Genomic DNA, 18,599 nt, shown 5'->3' with positions numbered 1-18,599 from the left:
GTTCTGCCACAAAACAACAAATTTCACGACACATGCCAGTGATATTAGACCTGATTCAGCTCTGTTCTAAAGGGACGTCCCTCTAGTCTGAGGCTGTGCCCTCTGGTCCTAGACTCTCCCTCTATCGGAAACATCCTCTCCACATCCTTTCATCCTTTCAAGGTTCAATACTCAATAGGCTTCAACAAGATTCTCCCTCACTCTTTGAAACAGGCGTGGAGCCATCAAACACTCCACATGTGTTAACCCTTTCATTCCTGATAGTTTCAGAAGATTTGCTAAATCCATTCACACCTCTCAGTGGAGCACAATCCTTGGTTGCAACCAGAACTACTCAGGGTTGAATACAGTGTCTGGTAATGCTAGTCTGAACACAGTCTCTAATTAACTGCCAGCAGTACTTCACGAGAGATGCAAACTGTCAAGACACCCTTAGCCTCTTGGCTGCCGAGAGAAAGATGTGGCAACGCAATTGTCATGTTTTTCTCTGTCTGCTTCCTTGCCAGTCACAAGTCACAGCTACTAACGACACGGCATCGCTCGGCGTGAATGTGGATAAAAAAAATCAAGCTGTTTCTTGAACAACACTTGGACTTTGAACAAAGGACATGCTGTGTGAATCTCAGTATACAGTGAGAAGATGTATATTTTCCTCTCCATTCCCAGAAATGGTTCCGCAGGGAGGAAGGTCTCTGTGTCCCAATGATCTTTCGTTTCTGTTTGCAAGGTTTAATTGACATGACGTACCCACTGCTCTCTCTGTTTTTAAAAAAAACTGTCTCTCTCGGCTCCTTTTAACTCACCCCACTTTCACTTTAAATGCTTGCCCTCTGGTACTAGACATTTCAACCCCAGGAGAAAGATACTGTCTGCCTACTCTACCTGTCTTATAAACCTCTATCAGATCTCCCCTCAGCCTTTGCCACTGTAGAGAAAATAACCCATTAGTCCAACCTCTTGTTTTAGCACATGCCCTCTAATTCTGGTAAATCTCTTCTGCACCCTCTCCAAAGCTCCGACACCCTTCCTATAATGGAATACTCCAGATGCAGCTTAACTGGAGTCTTATAAAACTGCAACATATCTTTCTGACTTTTGAACTCAATCCCTTCAGTAATAAAGGCAAGCATGTCATATGCCGTCTTAACCACCTTTCATAGTGAAACCTTGGCCTCTCAGCAGCTGTCTTATACAGGTTTAGCAATTTCTGATTTCACAGACTTTTATCGGGGTTATTTGCGGGTAAGCAGCTTGTGATTCATGTGGTGCCCACTCATATTGAGCATTTGTAAATACCCATGTTAGCAGGAGGCACTCAGTCATACAGCCAGCACCCAGTGCTTACTCATTATTCCCTCACATTCAGAGGGAGGGAGCTTTTGGAGTGACACAGCAATATGAAGGGAGCAAAATCTATGATGCACACAAGGAGGACATTTAGCATAAATTGGTATCAAGATCAGCACAGTATAGTGGGGCCGAATGGCCTGTCCAGTGTTGTACTATTCTATGTATGTTCCAACATAAGGGATAGAATTTGCTTTTGAGACTGCTGGGATGATCATAGATAACCTTTCTCCTCAGCTCTGTGTTCCTCTACAATCCTCATGTCCCCTACCATGGACTCAGTCTACACTTCTCACTGCCTCCGTAAAGCAGCCAGCGCAATCAAAGACCCCACCCACCCACCCACCCCAGGCATTCTCCCTTCTCCCTTCTCCCATCCATGTTCCAAGTAAATTAATTATCAAAGTACGTATGTTACCAAATACAACCATGAGATTCATTTTCCTGCGGGTATTCACAGTAAAACAGAGAAATACAATAGAATCAATGAAAAACTACACACAGAGACTGACAATCAATGTGCAAAAGAAGGCAAGCTGTGCAACTACAAAATAATAATAATAATAATCAGCTTGAGCTGCGAAAAATACCAATAATTGTGAAAGAGTTCTCAAGAATTGTGAGACTTCTACAGCATCTGATGAAGCATTGGAGTACTATAATCACCCTATCTATTAACAACCTAAAAAAGAACAACTGCCATTATCAAAAGAAGCCAAAATATTTTCCACAGGGACTCTCTAAGCCCACTATGGCTCTGTTTAGCTTCAAACCTGCTCTCTAATTTACTGAATTGGATGAAAATTGGGCATCCAAGACGATAAAATGAATTAAGCCTTGACTCACCTTCTATACATAGATAATTTGAAATTATACAATGCTTCATCAGTAAGCAATTAATTCGAATAGTAGAACTACTTTCTAAAGATATAAACATCAACTTTGGTTGAAATAAGTGCAGAACATTAAGCATAAGGAAAGGTGCACCAGGGTGGCAGGATACAACACAACTGATGGATGAATATGAAACAGTCATATTTCATATGAATGTTAACAGGCATAGATCATTGTGCAATAAAGTGGAAAACTTTCCACAGAACTTACTTCAAGGCTTAAGAAAATCATTCAAACAGAGCTCAACAGTAAAAATATAACAAAGACAATAAATACTTTTGCAATACCCATATTAACACATTCTTTTGGCATAATATCTTGGTTCAAAACTGATCTGGAAAATTTACACAGAAAAATAAGAACTGAAATGACAAATTTCAGAAAACATTATGCACATTTGAATGTCCTTAGATTAACACTAACTAGGACAGAAGGAGGAGGAGGAATGACAGACATAAAACATTTACACAACAATCAGATAAAACTTCTAAGGGTATATCTTCATCACTCCAGGCGAAAATATGCAATTCTGGTAAAAGGTACACACCACTAAACTTAAATGAAAGCACAACCCAAAAAAGTGAAGAAATTATCACTACAGAAGAAAAAGGAAGAGCACGACCCTCCATGGAAGACATCCCAATGATCTGAGTAAACTATGTGTCAACAAGGAGGCGTCAAATGCCTGGCTCAGAGTTGGAGACTTCTTCCCAGGAACAAAAGGGTTCCTGTAGCAATACAGGACCAGGTGGTTAACACAAAAAAATAACAAAAATACATAATAAAAGACCAAGAAATTCAAGGTGATAAATGCAGAAACTGCCAAGAGAAAGCAAAAACAATCCAACACATTACAGGATCCTGCAGCAGTTTAGCTCAATCTGATTACTGACACAGGCACAATCAAGTGGCAAACGCCATTCTCCAAAATTTTGCTTAAGATACAAACTCATAAAATAAATCATACCTGACTATAAATACAACCCTGATCCAGTTATGGAGTTAGAGTCCGACAAATTATATTACAACTGATCCATTATTACAAATAGGACAATCCATAATAACTGTCTGGATATAATATTACAAGGTAAACAAGCAAGAACAACTTACTTAGTCGATGTAGCCATTCTAAACCCACATAACATACAGAAATCAATAAGTGAAAAACACCAGAAATATGTTGAATTAAAAGAGGAAATTGAAAGAATTTGGAACATGAATAGGGTATACATTGTCCCAATATTAATATCTATAACTGGTATCATCCCAAAGGCACTACACAATAGCATTAAACAATTGCCTACACAGCAATATTTATGTAAATCTCCAGAAAGCCACAATACTAAACATCACTAGAATAGTCCTATACCAACCTCTTAATATCCCAAAATCCAGGTGCAAAGGGACTTGGGGGTCCTCGTGCAGGTTTTCCAAAAGATTACCGTGCAGGTGAGTTGGTAGTAAGGAAGGCAAATGCAAATGTCAGCATTCACTTCGAGAGGACTAGAACACAAAAGCAAGGGTGTGATGCTGAGGCTTTATAAGGCATTAGTCAGGCTGCACTTGGAGTATTGTGAGCAGTTTTGGGCCCCTTATCTAAGAAAAGATGTGCTGGCATTGGAGAGGGTCCAGAGGAGGTTCATGAGAATGATCCCTGAAATGAAAGGGTTAATATATGTGGAGAGGTTGATGCTCTGGTCCTAAACTTGCTGGAGTTTAGAAGAATGAGGTGGGAATCTCATTGAAGCCAATCGAATATTGAAAGGCCGAGATATAGTGGACGTGGAGAAGATGTTTTCTGTAGTGGGGGAGTCTAGGACCAGGTGACACAGCCTCAGAAAAGAGGGACGTCCATTTAGAACAGAGATGAGGAGGGATTTCTTTAGCCGGGGGCGGTGAATCTGTGGAATTCATTTCCACAAACGGTTGTGGAGGCCAAGTCATTGGGTCTATTTAAGGTGGAGGTCAACAGGCTCTTGATTAGTAAGGGTGTCAATCATTGCAAGGAGAAGACAGGAGAATGGGGTTGAGAGGGATAATAAATTAGCCATGATGAAATGGAACAGCAGACTTGATAGGCTGAATGGCCTAGTTCTGCTCCTATGTCTTATGGTTTTATTGTCTAAATCCAGCCACCTCTGTTTTAAATAAATCCAAACCCTCTCCCCCACATTTCTCTGGAGTAACTAATTCTAAAGGTTCAGCTGGTCAGAGGGGGGGGGGGGATTTCTCCGCACCCCAGTCTTGTACCATTCAGTCAATAGTCTGAGACTATGACCTCTGACCCCTTGTTTCCTCCACCTGGGGAATCATCTTCCCTTCATCCTGCCTCATACAAAGAAACTTCTTCAGAATTCTTTAATATCATTTCCAATACACAAGTGTAAAGGAGAATGAAGTAATTGTTACTCCAAATCTGATGCAGCACAAAAGACACAATAAAGAACACAATAATAATAAAAAAAACACAATAAATATAAGTACATAAGATAGTTTATATACATAGATTGATTCCATAAAGTGACACTGGGCACAGGAGTGTCTGTACATGAGGTGACCAACAGGAAATGATAAAGTAGTGGTGGTTGGAGGTGTGGAGGGGTGGGTTAGTGGGTGGAGGTGTTGATCAGCCTTACTGCTTGAGGAAAGTAATTGTTTTTGAGTCTGGTGGTCCTGGTGTGGATGTTACATAGCCTCCTCCCTGATGAGAGTGGGAGAAACAGTCCGTGAGCAGGGTGGGTGGAATCCATCATGATGTTACTGGCCCTTTTCCAACACCTTCCCTTGGTGATGGGTAGACTTACGCTGATAATGGGTAGTTCTTTAATGGAGATTGCTGATACTTGTACTGTTGCAAAAGGAGACAGGAGGTGAGCAAAAATGAATTACTGGAAAAACACAGCGGGTCAGGCAGCACCTGTGGAGGCAGAGGAATGGTTGCCGTTTCAGGCTGGGACTGATTCAGACTGGTCTTGACCTGAAATGTCAACCATTCTTTTCCCCCCACAAATGCTGCTCAACCTCCTGAGTTCCTTCAGCAGATTGTTTTCGCTTCAGGTCCCAACACCTGCAGTTTCCATACCAAGTGGTGATTCAGCCAGTTCATATACTCTCCACCATACATTCCATAGAAGTTTGTTCAAGTTTTGTATGTTGTGCCAAATCTCTACAAACTTCGAAATAGAGTCACTGCCGTCCTTTCTTCATCATTGCACTGAAGTGCTGGGCTGAAATAATAACACCGAGGAATTTAAAGTTCCTAACCCTTTCTGCCTCTGGTCCTCCAATGAGGACTGGCTCGTCGACCTGTGGTTTCCTCCTCCTGAAGTCAATAAGCAGTTTCTTGGCTTTGCTGACATTCAGTGAGAGGTTGTTGTCATGACAACGCTTAGCCAGGTTTTCAATCTCCTTCCTGTACGCCAATTCATCACCACCTTTGATATTGACTGTTATCTATCTGTGTGCCTGTCTATCCATTTATTTACTTATCTGTCTGTTTATTTGTATATTCACTCACTCACTCTTTCATTTATTTAACTTAGAGATACACCACAGTACCAGGCCGGCCCAGCTCAATGACCCAGGCTGCCCAATTACACCCATGTGACTAATTAACTAATTAACTAATTAACAAGTGACTAATTAACATGGAGCCGAGAGCACAGATCAGTACAGGCTGTTCAACCAATAATGTTGTACCAACTTTTTAATCTACTCTAAAATCAATCCCACCCTTCCCTTCCACAGAATTTTCTATTTTTCTATCATCCATGTGTCTTGTTATATGTCCCTAATGATTTTGCCTCTACTATCACTCCTGGCAGGTTGTTCCACTACACTCTGTAAAAAAGAAACTTATTTTGGACCTCCCCCTATACTTCCCTCCATTCACTTTATAGACAATAGACAATAGGTGCAGGAGTAGGCTATTCAGCCCTTCGAGCCAGCACTACCATTCACTGTGATCATGGCTGATCATCCACAATCAGTACCCTTTTCCTGCCTTCTCCCCATATCCCTTCACTCCGCTATCCTTAAGAGCTCTATCTAACTCTTTTTTGAAAGAATCCAGAGAATTGGCCTCCACTGCCTTCTGAGGCAGAGCATTCCACAGAACCACAACCCTCTGTGTGAAAAAGTTTTTCCTCAACTCCGTTCTAAATTGTCTACCCCTTATTCTTAAACTGTGGCCACTGGTTCTGGACTCCCCCAACATCGGGAACATGTTTCCTGCCTCCAGCGTGTCCAATCCCTTAATAATCTTATATGTTTCATTCAGATCCCCTCTCATCCTTCTAAATTCCAGAGTATACAAGCCCAGTCGCTCCAATCTTTCAACATATGACAGTCCTGCCATCCTGGGAATTAACCTCGTGAACCTACGCTGCACTCCCTCCATAGCTAGAATGTCCTTCCTCAAATTTGGAGACCAAAACTGTACACAATACTCCAGGTGTGGTCTCACTTTAAAATTATGCTCCCTTGTATTAACCATTTCAGCGCTGGGAAAAAGTCTCTGACTCCACTCTACCTATGCCTCATATCATCTTGTACACATCTATCAAGTTACCTCTCATCCTCCACTGCTCCAACGAGAAAAGCTTTACTTTGCTCACACTATCTTAATAAGACATACCCTCCAGTTCAGGCAGCATCCTGGTCAATCTACTCTGCACCCTCTCTAAAGCTTCCACATCCTTCTTATAATGAGGCGACCAGAACTGAGCACAATACTCCTGGTGTGGTGTAACCAGGGTTTTATAGAGCTGCAACATCCCTTTGTGAACTCAACCCCCTGACTAACGAAGGTCAACACACCACACGCCTTCCTACCATCCTCTGTGTAAAAAACATCCCTCCAATCACCTTAAAGTTATGCCCGTTGTATTAACCTACAAGCCCATACATGTTTCATTTAGAATGTGGGAGGAAACTGGAGCACCCAGAAGAAACACACACAGTCACGGGGAGAATGAGCAAGCTCCTTCAGACAGCGTTGGGAATTGAACTCAGGTACGCTACTTGAAATAATGCCGTACACTCTGATATTTTGTGTGAAGGTCAAAGCAGGCATCTCTCAGCTGGAGAGGGAAGAGGGTGTGGTAGCGAATGCGCCATCTCACTGCTGAAGGGCGTCTGGCTTTTCACTTTTTTCCCCTTCTCTCAACCAGACTATCGTCACTTTGGGCCTCGCTGGGAGGAACGTTTCTGCAACAAGATGCCAGGTCTTATCAACCCGGAGAACGGCCAGAATCTCCTGCTCAGTTCATCTGAAGTCTCGTCTTGTATGACTGGCTACACCCTCGGGATGTGTGCCTCATTAACCTACACCAACATGGAGGATCACCCAGTCGAAGGTTCGCTTCCACTCTCAGAGACTTACGTTTACAAAGATAAAGATTAAAAGATAAACTTTAGCTTTATTTGTCAGATGTACACCGAAATATACAGCAAACAGCGTCGTTTACTGTTAGGGGTCTAGATGGTTTAGAGTTTGTAAAATGTGTTCAGGAAAGTTTTCTAAATCAATATATAGAAGGACCAACTAGAGGGGATGTAATATTGGATCTCCTGTTAGGAAACGAGTTAGGACAAGTGACAGAAGTCTGTGTAGGGGAGCACTTTGGTTCCAGTGATCATAACACCATTAGTTTCAACTTGATCATGGACAAGGATAGATCTGGTCCTAGGGTTGAGGTTCTGAACTAGAAGAAGGCCAAATTTGAAGAAATGAGAAAGGATCTAAAAAGCGTGGATTTGGACAGGTTGTTCTCTGGCAAAGATGTGATCGGTAGGTGGGAAGCCTTCAAAGGAGAAATTTTGAGAGTGCAGAGTTTCTATGTTCCTGTCAGGATTAAAGGCAAAGTGAATAGGAATAAAGAACCTTGGTTCTCAAGGGATATTGCAACTCTGATAAAGAAGAAGAGGGAGTTGTATGACATGTATAGGAAGCAGGGAGTAAATAAGGTGCTTGAGGAGTATAAGAAGTGCAAGAAAATACTTAAGAAAGAAATCAGGAGGGCTAAAAGGAGACATGAGGTTGCCTTGGCAGTCAAAGTGAAGGATAATCCAAAGAGCTTTTACAGGTATATTAAGAGCAAAAGGATTGTAGGGGATAAAATTGGTCCTCTTGAAGATCAGAGTGGTCGGCTATGTGCGGAACCAAAGGAAATGGGGGAGATCTTAAATATGTTTTTTGTGTCTGTATTTACTAAGGAAACTGGCATGAAGTCTATGGAATTAAGGGAAACAAGCAGTGAGATCATGGAAACTGTACAGATTGAAAAGGAGGAGGTGCTTGCTGTCTTGAGGAAAATTAAAGTGGATAAATCCCCGGGACCTGACAGGGTGTTCCCTCGGACCTTGAAGAAGACTAGTGTTGAAATTGCGGGGGCCCTGGCAGAAATTCTTAAAATGTCACTGTCTACAGGTGAGGTGCCAGAGGATTGGAGAGTGGCTCATGTTGTTCCGTTGTTTAAAAAAGGATCGAAAAGTAATCGGGGAAATTATAGGCCTGTAAGTTTAACATCGGTAGTAGGTAAGTTATTGGAGGGAGTACTAAAAGACAGAATCTACAAGCATTTGGATAGACAGGGACTTATTAGGGAGAGTCAACATGGCTTTGTGCGTGGTAGGTCATGTTGACCAATCTGTGGGAGTTTTTCAAGGAGGTTACCAGGAAAGTGGATGAAGGGAAGGCAGTGGATATTGTCTACATGGACTTCAGTAAGGCCTTTGACAAGGTCCCGCATGGGAGGTTAGTTAGGAAAATTCAGTCGCTAGGTATACATAGAGAGGTGGTAGATTGGATTAGACATTGGCTCAATGGAAGAAGCCAAAGAGTGGTAGTAGAGAATTGCTTCTCCGAGTGGAGGCCTGTGACTAGTGGTGTGCCACAGGGATCAGTGCTGGGTCCATTGTTATTTGTCATCTATATCAATGATCTGGATGATAATGTGGTAAATTGGATCAGCAAATTTGCTGATGATACAAAGATCGGAGGTGTAGTAGACAGTGAGGAAGGTTTTCAGAGCCTGCAGGGGGACTTGGACCAGCTGGGAAAATGGGCTGAAAAATGGCAGATGGAGTTTAATACAGACAAGTGTGAGGTACTGCACCTTGGAAGGACAAACCAAGGTAGAACATACAGGGTTAACGGTAAGGCACTGAGGAGTGCAGTAGAACAGAGGGATCTGGGAATACAGATACAAAATTCCGTAAAAGTGGTGTCACAGGTAGATAGGATCATAAAGAGAGCTTTTGGTACATTGGCCTTTATTAATCAAAGTATTGAGTATAAGAGCTGGAATGTTATGATGTGGTTGTATGAGGCATTGGTGAGGCCGAATCTGGAGTATTGTGTTCAGTTTTGGTCACCAAATTACAGGAAGGATATAAATAAGGTTGAAAGAGTGCAGAGAAGGTTTACAAGGATGTTGCCGGGACTTGAGAAACTCAGTTACAGAGAAAGGTTGAAAAGGTTAGGACTTTATTCCCTGGAGCGTAGAAGAATGAGGGGAGATTTGATAGAGGTATATAAAATTATGATGGGTATAGATAGAGTGAATGCAAGCAGGCTTTTTCCACTGAGGCAAGGGGAGAAAAAAAACCAGAGGACATGGGTTAAGGGTGAGGGGGGAAAAGTTTAAAGGGAACATTGGGGGGGCTTCTTCACACAGAGAGTGGTGGGAGTATGGAATGAGCTGCCAGACGAGGTGGTAAATGCGGGTTCTTTTTTAACATTTAAGAATAAATTGGACAGATACATGGATGGGAGGTGTATGGAGGGATATGGTCCGTGTGCAGGTCAGTGGGACTAGGCAGAAAATGGTTCAGCATAGCCAAGAAGGGCCAAAAGGCCTGTTTCTGTGCTGTAGTTTTTCTATGGTTTCTATGGTTTGGCGTTAATGACAAGTGCAGTCCAAGGATGTGCTGGGGGCAGCCCACAAGTATGGCCATGCTTCCGGCACCAACACAGGGTGTCCACAACATACTAACCTTTACTAACCCGTACGTCTTTGGAATGTGGGAGGAAATCAGAGCACCCGGAGGAAACCCACATGGTCACTGGGAGAACGTACCCACTCCTTGCAGACGGTGGCGGGAATTGAACACTGATTGGTGATCGTTGGCATGGTAAAGCATTGCGCTAACTGCTACACCATCATGCGACCCCAGTTGAGATCCGTTGCCAGATGTAAGGTGAAGCTGTTTGCCACTCACCAGTGGGCAGTAGAGTTAATTATTTTGCGAACAATTGGGAGACGGTTTGGGTGTTTCATTTCTTCCTACTCCCCCTCCGCACCCAACCAGCACCACCGTCCTTTCATCATCACTACTGCATACTCCAGCATGTAAATAAATCTCCATAAGACATAGGCCATTTGGTCCATTGAGTCTGCTCCGCCATTCCATCATGACCACTCTATTATCCCTCTCAACCCATTTTCCTGCCTTCTCCCCGTAACCTTTGATGCCCCGACTAATCAAGAACCTATCTCCCTCTGCTTTAGATCTACCCAATGACTTGGTCCAGTCATCTGTGGCAATGAATTCCACAGATTCACCACCCTCTGGCTAAATTCCTCCTCATCTCTGTTCTTAAGGGATGTCCTTGCATTCTGAGGATGTGCTCTCTGGTTCCAGACTCACTGACTACATCCTCTCCATGTTCACTCTATTTTGGCCTTTCAATATTCCATAGGTTTCAGTGAGCCCCCCCTGTCATACTTCTAAACTCCAGCAAGTACAGCCCCAGAACTATCAGGCACTCCTCATACATTAACCCTTTCATTTCTGGAATCATTCTCGGAAACCTCCTCTGAACCCTCTCCTATGCCAGCAACTTCTTTCTTAGAAAAGGGACCCAAAATGGCTGTCAGTACTCCAGATGCAGTCTGGTCAATGCCCCATAATGCCACAGCAGCCTTGCTTCACCTTCATCTCCGGGGGAAGGTTCCCTTCCTCTTGATCAAGTCAAGAGCCTTTTGGTTTGTGTTAAATGCCTCATGATATTTCTGCAGGGTGATGGGGTGGAGATACCAAAGGAGGTGTAAGGTGCTACTTCACCCTGCTGGTCAGCAGGGTCACCCTTGAGCAATGTGTATCACTTGCTAGCCCCCGATCAGGGTGTAGCCATGGGAGCTGGTGGCGGATGGTCGTATGAGCAGCTGGTGCACACCACAAGTCCTGGTTTTGCAACCATTAACGCCAGACAGACAATCTCTGAAGAGTATTGATAATGGCTGGGGTCGCCCATCTTGTAAAGACACTGCCCAGAAGAAGGCAATGGCAAAACATTTCTGTAGAAAAATTTGCCAAAGAACAATCGTGGTCATGGGACTGTGAATGCATATATCATACAACATACACTGATAATATTTCTGCGTAATTATTATTTTTCTTAATTTTACTTAGAGATACAGCATGTAATAGGCCCTTCCAGCTCTTTGACCCACACCACCCAGCAACCTAGACAACCATGATTTTATCCTAACCTAATCATGGGATAATTGACAATGACCAATTAGTCTACCTGGTACATCTTTGGACTGTGGGAGGAAACCGGAGCATATGGGAAAAACCCATGCGTTCCGTGGGGTAGACATATGAACTCCTTACAGGCGATGCCAGATTGAACTCTGACCTTCAATGTTCAGAGCTGTAATAGCATCGCGCTAACCGATATAGTTACTAGGGATAAATAGGCTGATGTCCTATGAAGGCAACTTCACAGCAATTGTCCATTTATAAAACCTCTGCATTAAATTCAACAAATGTATGCTCCAACATCTTAATTAATTCATTAGCAGGTGAACTTCCTTCTTCAAGTTTATTTTAGGGCAACACCAACGATTATTTGCGCTTACAGAGCAATAATAAAGTTGCAAAGATGGATTACCAACACAGGGTCCCGCGAGGAGATGGCAGAGAAACACCCCAAGAAACCTTGGTCAAAGAGCTGCTTCAAGGAGGAGTGAGAGCTTGAGAGGGAAGAGGACAAGGGAGCGAATTCCAGATTCAGCAATCCACTACCAGACAACGTCAGCAAAACAGATAATCCTGCCTTCCACCTTTCGCAGTGCTCAGACTGGCAGTTGAGCCGGAAAAATTATGACTCCTTTCAAAAAGATACTTGCTGAGTTGTGAGGTGTTTTGGAATGTGCTGAGGTCATTAAAGGGAGAAGTCAATGTGAATTCCTTCTTCTCTATAGTATAGTTCAACAATGCACAGAGTCATAGAGCACCACAGTACAGAAACAGGCTATTCAGTCCATCTAGTCCATGCCTACCTGATCTACTGCCAAGTCCCATCTACCTGATCGTGGACCATAGCACTCCACACCTTTCTTGACCAAACTTCTCAAATGTCACGTGCGAGCCCACAGCCATTACTTCCTCTGGCAGTTCGTTCTGCACTCTCACCACCCTCTGAGTGAAGAAGTTTTCTCCTTAAACATCTCAACTTTTACCTGAAACCTCTGACCTCTAGTTCTAGTCTCACCTGCAGAATCTCTTGTGTTTATGCATTACAGGGGAAGCTTTTTTAACCTCATATCATTGAGAAAGAGGGGGTCATCTGACCTCTCTGGTCTTTTCCACTTTCGATAAACCCAAAGCTGGTCTAATCTCACCTCTACTCTGTTCTCCTGCCTGTTCTCCACAGGCTGAGCCACCCCACGTCCACATTGTGTTTCTGCTCAGCCATTTAAAAATTAAAAGTCCTCGATTGACAAACGTACTACAAAGAAGAAATCTTAAAGGAATATCCTGACAAAATCTTTAAAGATTAGTTTTGTTTGTCACATGTACGTTGAAACATCGAAGCATAGTGAAACATTTACGAGAAACACATTCCAATGATGCTGGGGACAGCCCACAAGTGTTGCCACAGTTCCAGCCCCAAAATAGCATGCCCACAACTCAATAACGCTAACCCGCACGTCTTTGGAATGTGGGAGGAAACCGGAGCACCCGGAGGAAACCCATGCAGTCACGGGGAGAGCATAAAAAATTCCTCACTGACAGCCCTGGGAATTGAACTCCGACCGGTGATCACTGGGGCTGTAAAGTAATTACGCTAACCACTACACTACCATGTCACCCACAATGTCAATATGTTTCCTTTCCTCTTATTTGAATCATCTGTCCAAGCTAACTGTTTGATTGGATGTACGTGTTCCTTAATCAGATGGAATCAATGCAGAAAGAGGAGAGAATTCAGGCCTGATTGTTACTATGATTACTTACTTTCTGCCCGTTTTGCCGCTGGTGTTTCTGGTAGCAATGAAGGTCCTGCATCTCTGGCAGTGTTCAGGGCTTCCTTCATCAGTCAGTAACTTCCTCCTGGTTTTCCCTTCTGTCACTCATGCAAGGCCCGGGTGGAGACTCAGGAATATTGCCCCACTCAGACGTAGAAGGATTCTTCTTTGTCGTTTCCATAGCAGTTTTGTTAGCTCTGAGCTGAACCCCCGAACCTGGAGGACCATGTTATTATGCAAAACACTGGAGGAACTCAGCAGGTCAGGCAGCTTCTAAAGAGAGACATAAACAGTCGATCTTTCAGGTCAAGACCCTTCACCAGGACCGGAAAGGAAGAGGGAAGAAGCCAGAATAAGGAGCTGGGGGGAAGGGTGGGAGGACAGGCTGGCTGGTGATAGATGGGACCAGGTGAGGGGGAAGGGGAGGTGAAGTAAAGAGCTGAGAGGTGATTTGTGACAGACTTAAAGGGCTGAAGAAGAAGGAATCTGACTGGAGACAATAGTGGACCATGGGAGAAAGGAAAAGGGGGCAGGGTAGATCCAGAGGGTGGTAAGGAGAAGGGAAAGGTTGTGTTGGGAACCAGAACGGGGAATGGAAAAAGAGAGAAGGAAAGAGGGTGATAGAAATTACCGGAAATTAGAGGAATTGATATTCAGTTGTTCATGTTCCTCCAGAGATGCTGCCCGACTTGCTGAGTTCCTCCAGAACTTTGTGTGTGTTGCTCAAGATTTCCAGCATCTGCGGACTCTCCTGTGCTTATTATTATTATATTGCCTCTCTGTGTGCTTTGGTGAAAAACTTGTGATGTTTGTTGGTTCTTTGAGTTTATCAATTCTGTTTCCCTGCAGGACTTTTCATCTATCCCCTGGATGAGTTCACTACAGTGGTCGGATTCGAGGCAACGGTTTCTGGACGCATTGTAACATTGCAAATAAAAGACAAAGTTAAATTAGATGACTGTTATTTTGACTGCAGTAATATCTCATCTGGAACCTTCCAGAATGGCAATGGTAAAACTCCTTAAAGATTTGTATTACATAAATTTGGATTCTTATATTTTTAAGGTTCTTTCAGAAGCCAGGGAAGAGGCACAAAACTTGTTTCACAATCATTTTATTAAACGTTAATAGAACAAAGAGAATTGGAAATGGACAGTAACAGGAGCAGATACTAGTAGTTGGAGGGAGAGATGAAGCAAAAGGAGATTGCAGAGCCATGTGGTCAGCACTTTTTATACCCATAGAAAAGAAACATTCCATTCAAATTCGTAGTTAACCAATCAGATAGCCACTATTGAAATAATGCAGCAGCAGAGACACTTCCAGAACTTGCAAAGTACTATGACCACTAGGGACACATTGATCAACTGCATTTACATACTGTGACCACTAGGGGATACATTGAACAACTGCATTTACATACAGTGACCACTAGGGACACATTGATCAACTGCATTTACATACAGTGACCACTAGGGGACACATTGATCAACTGCATTTACATACAATGACCACTAGGGGATACATTGAACAACTGCATTTACATACTGTGACCACTAGGGGATACATTGAACAACTGCATTTACATACTGTGACCACTAGGGGATACATTGAACAACTGCATTTACATACTGTGACCACTAGGGGATATATTGAACAACTGCATTTACATACTGTGACCACTAGGGGATACATTGAACAACTGCATTTACATACAGTGACCACTAGGGGACACATTGAACAACTGCATATACATACTGTGACCACTAGGGGACATACTGAACAGCTCAAAGTGCTTCAACTGCCCATTCACCTCCTCTCTCACCTCCATTCAGGGCCCTAAACAGTCCTTTCAGGTGAGGCAAAACTTCCCCTGTGAATCTGCGGGGGTCATCCTTTGTGTCTGGTGCTCCTGATATACAACGGTGAGAACCGTCGTAAATTGGGGGACCACTTCACTGAGCACCTTCGCCATCTGCCAAAAGGAGAACTTCTCAGTGGCCCAACATTTTAATTCCCATTCCCATTCCCATTCAAACATGGCCTCCTCTTGTGGCACGATGACGCGTCCTTCAGGGTGAGCAACACCCTACATTTTGTCTGGGTAGCCTCCTACCTATGGTATGTGTATTGATCTCTCCTTCTATCTTCTTCTATTCCACACTCTGACCTTCTTACCTTTTCTCACCTGCCTATCACCTCCCTCTGGTGCCCCTCCTCCTTCCCTCTCTCCCAGGGTCCACTCTCCTCTCCTATCAGATTCCTTCTTCTCCAACCCTTTACCTTTCCCACCCACCTGGCTTCACCTATCACCTTCTAGCCATCCTCCAACCCCTCCCTCCCCACCTTTTTATTCTGGCATCTTCCCCCTTCCTTTCCAGTTCTGATGAAGGGTCTCGGCCTGAAACATCATTTCCATAGATGCTGCCTGACCTGCTGAGTTCCTCCACCATCTTGTGTGCGTTGCTCTGGATTTCCAGCATCTGCAGAATCTCTTGTGTTTATACTGAACAGTTACAGCTATAAGTGATATAAAAATACCAGCAGACATAAATTGTTAAGCTGCAAAGAAGGTAACAATTAACCAGTCTCATCCAACATTAACATTGAAGCAATGTTTTCTTTCTGTCCCACAAACTCAGATTAGGTTTCTCTTGTGGGTTTCCTCTGGGACTCCATGTGTAGGAAGTCTCATCAGGCGGTGTTAAGGAACGTGGAGTTTCTGTACCTCCCGCTCAATGGTATATTTCATCAGAAGTTTGAGACAACGGTATGACACCAAAGACTCTTGCAGATTCCTACAGATATACCATGGAGGGCATCTTGATTGGTTGCGTCACCTGATATGGAGGGAACCACGACACAGGATTGTGAAGAGCTGCAGAAAGTTGCAAACTCAGCCAAATCCATCATGGGCACTAACCTCCCCAGCATCGAAGACACCTTCAAAAGGTGCTGCCTCAGAAAGGACCCCCCAACACCAAGGACATGCCCTCTTCTCATCGCTACCATCAAAGAGGAGATACGGATGTCTGAAGACACACACTCAATGATTCAGGAACATCGTCCACTCCACCATCAGATTTCTGAATGGACAATGAACCCATGAACACTTCCTCAGTATTTTTTCCTTTTTTTTTGCTCTCTTTTTGGCCCAACTTATCTAGTTTAGTTCTGTCAAATATATTTCTTATTGTAATTTATAGTTTTTATTGTGTACTGCAATGCATTGCTGCTGCAAGACAACAAATTTCAGGACACAGGCCAGCGATGTTAAAGCTGATTCTGATTTTGAAGGTGCCAGTGAGCCGAGGGCAGGGCCTGGCTGGTGAGGGTCTTTGATGATGGATGCTGCTCTCATGTGGCAGTGCTCCATGCAAATGTGCACAATGGTGGATAAGTATCCAAAGCTGAGGAGAGTTGACAGGCACCTCCCTCCCCTCCATCGGTAGTGTCTACAGGAGGCACTTCCTCAAGTTCAAGTTTAATACCTGGATCCCCATGAATACTGCCAAATGAAACAGCATTACTCCAGGGCTAAGGTACAAAACACAGTACCAACAGTCATACACAGCACAGGGCACATAAAACACATATAAGGTAGCAAGCACATATATATCAGTAAAATAGTCACACAAAAAAAAAGTCCTAGACCTCAGACCCTGAGTCCATGAAGAACTTGACCCTGAGAGCAACAATCATCAAAGATCTCGGCTGTTTGGGCCATACCATCTTCTCACAGCTCCCATCGGGCAGGAGGTACAGAAGCATGAAATCCCACGTCACCAGGTTCAGGAACAGATGCCTCCCTTTAGCCATTTGGTTCTTGAACCAGCCAGCACAACCCTTGTCACTCAGTCAGCATGGCAACAGTGTGATCACTTTGCACTACAATGGAGTTTTTTTCACATTTCTTATTGTCTTCTTTCTTGTATAATTTCTGTATAATTTACTTATGTGTAGTTTATGCTTTTCTTGAAAACGGTGTGCATCTGGCACCTGTGATACTGCTACAAGTTTTTCGCTGTCCCTGAACAGACATTTAATATTTAAGTTTAAGGTTCACTTTATTTGTCACATACGTATCGAAACACCAAAACGTTGTGAGATGTCCCACTTTGCACCAACTGGCACACAGTCTGAGCAGCCTGCAAATGTTACCATGCTTCCGGTTACAACATAGCATGCCCTGAAAATCACGTTCCCGTCTGGGTCAAGTCCCTTGTCCACTCGCTGACCCTAACACGTTTTTGGAATGTGGGAGGAAACAGGGGCATCTGGAGGAAACCCACAATGGTGACGGGGAGAAGGTACAAACTGCTTACAGACAGTAGCGGGAATTGAACCTGGATCTTCGACACTGTAAAGTGTTAGGCTAACTGTTAAGCTACCATAGACACGACAATAGACTCAATTTTGACTGGTGAACAGAGAAGGTGTGTAGTGATACTGACAAAATCATAACGGGACAGGCTTGGCCTGATCCGAACCAAGCATACATAGTCAAGTGCCTTCCACCTGAGGTCAGTGAGTCAGGCTGTACTTTGTACGTACTCTGTCTCCGCACGTGCCCCTTCTCTTCTCTTCTCCTCACCTGCCTGTTATCTTCTCCAGAAACTCCTCCTCCTCTTTCTCACACGGCCCACCCTCCTCTCCTATCAGATTCCTTCTTCTTCTTCAGCTCTTCAGCTCTTCCACCTATCACCTCCCAGCTTCTTACTTCATCTTCCCCCTCACCTGGTCTCACCTATCACCTGCCAACTTGTACACCTTCCCCTTCCCACCTCCACCTGCTCATTCTGCCTTCTTCCCCCTTCCTTTCCCATCCTGAAGGGTCTTGCCCTGAAATGTTGACTGTCTATTCCCATCCATAGATACTGCCTGACCTGCTGAGTTCCTTCTGCATTTTATGTGGGTTACTTTGGCTCTTGAGATACTAATTAAATAAAGCTTAATTAACAACCTTACAATTAAGCCTATAAGTCTATTGTTCCTTCAATTATATGACCATATCTCTGTGAGCCTTTTCTGTATGGAAGGCCAGCCATTCAGTGAAATGTCATGAACAGATTCAGTTAAGTGTCTGGAAATGCTGAT

At 43.6% G+C, this 18,599-nt stretch overlaps 1 protein-coding gene across 1 annotated transcript in view; it reads left to right on the top strand.

Moving 5' to 3' along the window:
• Nucleotides 1–7,450: 7,450 nt before the first annotated feature.
• The window catches only part of vwa5b1 (von Willebrand factor A domain containing 5B1), a 126,642-nt gene continuing 115,493 nt past the window's right edge, over nucleotides 7,451–18,599 (top strand). Inside the window, exons 1-2 of the mRNA XM_072244953.1 lie at nucleotides 7,451–7,598; nucleotides 14,352–14,507. Of these exons, the coding sequence (XP_072101054.1) occupies nucleotides 7,460–7,598; nucleotides 14,352–14,507 (295 nt within the window). The 5' untranslated portion in view covers nucleotides 7,451–7,459. The remainder of the gene's footprint in view (nucleotides 7,599–14,351; nucleotides 14,508–18,599) is intronic.

Source organism: Mobula birostris, chromosome 27 (assembly GCF_030028105.1).
Source record: "Mobula birostris isolate sMobBir1 chromosome 27, sMobBir1.hap1, whole genome shotgun sequence".
In the NCBI taxonomy this organism is placed as follows: domain Eukaryota; kingdom Metazoa; phylum Chordata; class Chondrichthyes; order Myliobatiformes; family Myliobatidae; genus Mobula; species Mobula birostris.
This window is presented reverse-complemented; position numbering and strand designations above follow the sequence as displayed.